Raw genomic sequence first — 6,000 nt, forward strand, 5'->3', positions numbered from 1 at the left:
GTTTTTCTGGGCTTCCGATTCCTTCAGGGCTGAAAGCCCATTCTACCAGAGCCTTGGGTGCGTCCTGGGCATTGCGGCACCGGGCGACGGCTCAGCAGGTGTGTCAGGCAGCTACCTGGTCTAGTCTGCACACTTTCACGAAACACTATCAGGTGCATACCTATGCTTCGGCGGATGCCAGTCTAGGTAGGCGAGTCCTTCAGGCGGCGGTTGCCCACCTGTAGGAGGAGGGCCGTTGTCGGCTCTTTTTATCGGGGTATTCTTTTACCCACCCAGGGACTGCTTTTGGACGTCCCAATTGTCTGGGTCTCCCAATGGAGCGACAAAGAAGAAGGGAATTTTGTTTACTTACCGTAAATTCCTTTTCTTCTAGCTCCTATTGGGAGACCCAGCACCCGCCCCTGTTCCCTTCGGGCTGTTGTTCTTTTGTGTACACATGTTGTTCATGTTGAATTGTTCTTTTGGTTCATGGTTTTCAGTTCTCCGAACATCCTTCGGATTGAATTTACCTTAGACCAATTTATAAGTTTCCTCCTTCCTGCTTTTGCACCAAAACTGAGGAGCCCGTGATGCACGGGGGGTGTATAGGCAGAGGGGAGGGGTTACACTTTTTAAAGTGTAATACTTTGTGTGGCCTCCGGAGGCAGAAGCTATACACCCAATTGTCTGGGTCTCCCAATAGGAGCTAGAAGAAAAGGAATTTACGGTAAGTAAACAAAATTCCCTTCTTTTTAATATTCTATGTCTGATTGATCTTTTAGCACTTTTTTAGAACATAAACTGAGAACTTTATCTACATTTATGCCATTTTGAATATCCATATGCAAAATACTATGTAAAAATGTTTTAGAAAATGTGACCAGATTTGCACTCTTCTTACTGTAGCTGATGATGATCTTCATATGATGATGACATGCCTGAAACAAGGAGGTGTATCTCTTATTGGTAAAAAGACTGCAATGACACGGGATGAATACAGGAAATCCTTCATACGCCGCAACAAAAATCCAGAAATAAACCATAAAGCACACTCTCTGCGTGTTCTCCAAAGCACACTGAAGGTGAGTGGGGAATACTCGTAAATGCTACTTGGCTAAATTCACTGGAAGAAGTTTTTGTAGAAATATATGGGCACCAGTTTAGTTTTTAGTATACACCAATGTACAAGGACTATCAATATCACATTAAAAAAGTTGTCCATTACTTTTACATTGATGGCTTATCCTTAGGCTATCAATGTCTGATCGACCGGGATCAAATTTCCGGTGATCAGCTGTTCTCGGTGCTGGCGGTGCCAGCAGACAACTGCAAATGCCCATTTCCGGAGCTGCTCAGTTTTCTGACAGTTGCTGCTGCCGGGTACTGCACATCCGTCTCCGCAAACCAGTCCACCAGCATCATCAACTTGTACTAGTCTAGAAAGATTCTAGCTGTCCAACTTTTTAAAGGGAATCTGTCACCAGGGTTTTGCTACCCCATCTAAGAGCAGCATATCATCACTTACTGGGTTGCTTGCTGCGATTTTGCTAAAGTCACTTTTTTCTCTGCTGCTTATCTACCCGTTCTCTGAATACTGAAATCTGTCAAAACTGCCAACACCACGGATTTTATAGTTTTCTCTGTATATTTGTCAAAGGCAGAAAGCTGCAAATCAGAGATGGGGGTTGGGTTATACAGAGCTCATGAATATGGAAGACCACATGGTAGCTGTATTTTGTCTTCCCGAATGATCAGCTGGTCATCGAGTGGATGCCATATAATAAGGGCTGCCTCGTTTTAGGTAGTCACCTGAATCCCTACATTTAATAATTATAGTAACTCTTGATTTTAATGATTATTCTCTGTCTCACAGGCAAAGCTTATGGAGTTGCAATCACTTAACCAAGTCCTGGAGAATCCAGACCTAAACTCTACTGCGTTTCAGAAATGGAAGTCTGAACATGAACATCTTTATGGGGTCCTTGGGCAGAGTCCTCAGGCACAGAGAGCAGTTACTGGTAACAATAAGAAGACGGATAAAAGTAGCCGGGAAAGCAGAGAAAGTGACGAAAGTGACTAAGCATTATGTATGGCAGCGACCAATACAGAACATTATCTCTGATTTTGTGATTTTACAACTCCTTTTCAGTTAATCAGGATTAGCCATAACTATTTTTCCTTGGATTATTGCATTATCCTCCTCTAGCCACCAGAATGTTGCTTTGTCTGGCCAGTGGCACATAAACGTTATGTACGCTACATGAATCGATGCGTCAGCCCATGCTGTCATTGAGTGTCACCTTTCTGATGTAAAGATCTCGTCATTAAGTTGTACCAGAGTGGATACTTTACTAAAGAAAATGGATGGGGATAACAGGAACACACCGGACTACAGGACGTTATCTCTGAAGACCTGGCAATGGCATAACGCATATGTCATAAACTAATTTATTTATAACATTAGTATGAAATTATATCACGCTGATGTATTTACCGTGTGGAAAGTTCATGTAAAGCCGGTGTTTTCATTCTCAAACTTTTCTATCTTTAGCCACAAGTATAGTTAATGTCATTGGACTTGGCTGCACCTATGTAAGGGAAGTAGAGAGTGAATCTGTCCCCCCATATACTAGATCTGCCAAAACAGCACAAAAAATATTGTATAGTTTGACCAATAGGAGCAATCAAAGCATGCACTTACATGTAGGTGTGAAGCCGGTGTACTCACAGGGGGAGCACAGCCTGTCTTAGGGATGATGACTGTGTAACGGCATACATAGCACACACAAGGAACACTCCATTCTTAAAGGGAACCTGTCACCGGATTTGTCGCCTGTAAACTGTGGCCACCACCAGTAAGCCGTTATATACAACACTCTAGAATACTATATATAAGTGCCCAGGCCGCTCTGTATAACATAATAAACACGTTTTATTATACTCCTCTAGGGGGCGGTCCAGTCCGCTGGCTGTTCCTGATCTTGATCCGGAGCCTCCTGTCTGCTTGTAATTGCCGCTCTCTTTCCCTGCTTTGGATGGATGATGTTTCCTATGTTATCCACACAGTGCCCTCCATTATGGTTCTGCACATGCGCACCTACCTCTGCTAAGCCAAAGGCAGAACAAAGTATTGTCCACATGCATTGGCTTTTTGACCTTTCCCTGCACATTCGCACTACAGTATTTTGCTCTGCCCGCAGCAGGGCAGAGAGAAGAGTGCATGCGCAGGATAACTGAGGATGTGTCATCGACATGAAGCAAGGAGGAGGACGGCGATTGCAAGAAGAAAGAAGACCAGTGATGCCCATAGGACTGGACCGCACCGCAGGTGAGTATAATAAAGGTCTTTTTTTACGTTATACGAATTGGCCTGTCCTAGAATACTGTATATAAGGGCATACTGCTGGTGGCTGTAGCTTATAGGGGAACATCGTAGTGACAGGTTCCCTTTAATGACACTTAGTTCATAATTGTGAGACCACTGTATCCTTTGATCACTCTTATTGGCCAAACAGCGCATTATTTATGTGGTATTTTGCCTTTTAGAAGACCAGACCAGTCCCTATATTGCGTTTCCCCTACATAGATCAGCATTTTCTGGAGATGTACAGGGAAATGGAAAGCTTAAAAGAAAGACTGAACATGTAATTTATGGATATTTTGAATATATTCATGTATTATAGACTTTTTTTTTTTTTTTACTAGCCTCTTGGTATATATGTAATATCCTCAAATGCGTGGGCATGTTATGTCACATTTTATCGGTATGTTACATTTCTTTGTTCCAAGACACTTGATCAACACTTACAAGAAGGTTGACTAATGGCTTTTTTCATGAAGTGGTCTACAAATACTATAGTGCAATACGATCATCGAGTGCACTTTGGATACCCATATATTATAGTGGTATATTATAAGTGATCGCTTTGAACTTGCAGTTTTTTATGCAGAAAAACTAAAGGAAAATTCTGTTTTTTTTAACTGTTTTGGGTTTTTTTATTCAAGCATAGCAGTTGCTTGGAAAACAAACTGTTTTTTTTTTTTTTTTTTTTATGTAATGGAAACTTTTTATGTCCTATGTTGGAAAATGCTTAGAAATAAACAAATATCCAATCCTTATTAGATTTCCACTTGCCACTTAATTGACATTAATTCTAAAACAAAAACCGTGGATTAAATCTTAAGACGCATACATTACTGCAGGGGTGGGATTCAGCCGGTTCTGTCCGGTTCTGGAGAACCGGTTCTTAAAATAGCAGTCGGTTCCCAGAACCGGCAAGAAACAGCTGCGGTGACCCGGTCCGCTGTATTCATTTGTGTTAGTGTCTCTTTAAGACACTGACACAAATGAATCCCCGTACCTCTGCGCCGCACTTCCGGGTACAGTGGAGCCTGTCTGCTCCCTGACCCAACGCGCTGACGCTACATAGGTGACGGCAGTGTGAGGAGGTAGCTCCTCCTCCTCCTGCTGACTGTCAGCGTGCAGAGACGAGCCGCGGAGGATGACGGAGTACAGAGAAGCGCTCAGTGAGCCGAAGATGCAGGGAGAGGGGCCGCAAGATGGGACTAATATATGTGTCTATATGGGGAGAGGCCACATAAGGTGGGAGCTATATGGGGAGAGGGGCCACATAAGGTGGGAGCCATATGGGGAGAGGGGCCACATAAGGTGGGAGCGCTATATGGGGAGATAGGCCACATAAGATGGGAGCCATATGGGGAGAGGGGCCACATAAGATGGGAGCCATATGGGGAGAGGGGCCACATAAGATGGGAGCCATATGGGGAGAGGGGCCACATAAGATGGGAGCCATATGGGGAGAGGGGCCACATAAGATGGGAGCCATATGGGGAGAGGGGCCACATAAGATGGGAGCCATATGGGGAGAGGGGCCACATAGGATGGGAGCCATATGGGGAGAGGGGCCACATAGGATGGGAGCCATATGGGGAGAGAGGTCACATAAGATGGGAGCCATATGGGGAGAGGGGCCACATAAGATGGGAGCTATATGGGGAGAGGGGCCAAATAAGATGGGAGCTATATCTGGAAAAGGAGCCACATGGGATGAGATCTGCAGGGGAAAGAGGCCATGATGGGATGGGATCTGCAGGGGAAATAGGCCATAATGGGATGGGATCTGCAGGGGGAAAGAGGCCATGATGGGATGGGATCTGCAGGGGGAAAGAGGCCATGATGGGATGGGATCTGCAGGGGGAAAGAGGCCATGATGGGATGGGATCTGCAGGGGCAAAGAGGCCATGATGGGATGGGATCTGCAGGGGAAATAGGCCATAATGGGATGGGATCTGCAGGGGGAAAGAGGCCATGATGGGATGGGATCTGCAGGGGGAAAGAGGCCATGATGGGATGGGATCTGCAGGGGGAAAGAGGCCATGATGGGATGGGATCTGCAGGGGGAAAGAGGCTATGATGGGATGGGATCTGCAGGGGGAAAGAGGCCATGATGGGATGGGATCTGCAGGGGGAAAGAGGCCATGATGGGATGGGATCTGCAGGGGGAAAGAGGCCATGATGGGATGGGATCTGCAGGGGGAAAGAGGCCATGATGGGATGGGATCTGCAGGGGAAAGAGGCCATGATGGGATGGGATCTGCAGGGGAAAGAGGCCATAATGGGTTGGGATCTTCTGGGGAAAGAGGCCACATGGGATGGGATCTGTATGGGGAAGGTCGCCCATTCCAAGTTTAGCAGGGCTCCTTGAGTAACAATTTTTAAAAACTGTAGAAAATAATTTAATACAATATGACTGACAGTGACTGGAACAACTGGTGCTGGACAGGAGAGTGAAGGTATAGGAGGGGAAGGAGATTTTACTTTAAATTACTTGTATTTTTTGGTTGAGGAAACTGCGTGAAAATAGGTGTGGCTAACAAAATGTGTGTGGTTACAGAATGGGTGAGATTTTCAAATAGGCGGGGTTTACAGAGAACCTGTTGTTAAAAATTTGAATCCCACCCCTGCATTACTGACATGTGAAACTTGTCCCCTATTTCAGC

At 45.2% G+C, this 6,000-nt stretch overlaps 1 protein-coding gene across 2 annotated transcripts in view; it reads left to right on the forward strand.

The window, feature by feature from the left end:
• CNKSR1 (connector enhancer of kinase suppressor of Ras 1) overlaps positions 1–4,058 on the forward strand; it is a 132,467-nt gene extending 128,409 nt beyond the window's left edge. Inside the window, exons 21-22 of one of the 2 annotated variants that reach the window (XM_075335826.1) lie at positions 886–1,061; positions 1,853–4,058. In XM_075335826.1, coding sequence (XP_075191941.1) covers positions 886–1,061; positions 1,853–2,059 — 383 coding nt within the window. In that variant the 3' untranslated portion in view covers positions 2,060–4,058. The remainder of the gene's footprint in view (positions 1–885; positions 1,062–1,852) is intronic. The other variant, XM_075335827.1, reaches the window with a different exon arrangement.
• Positions 4,059–6,000: the final 1,942 nt, after the last annotated feature.

Source organism: Anomaloglossus baeobatrachus, chromosome 2 (genome assembly GCF_048569485.1).
Source record: "Anomaloglossus baeobatrachus isolate aAnoBae1 chromosome 2, aAnoBae1.hap1, whole genome shotgun sequence".
NCBI classification, from domain to species: domain Eukaryota; kingdom Metazoa; phylum Chordata; class Amphibia; order Anura; family Aromobatidae; genus Anomaloglossus; species Anomaloglossus baeobatrachus.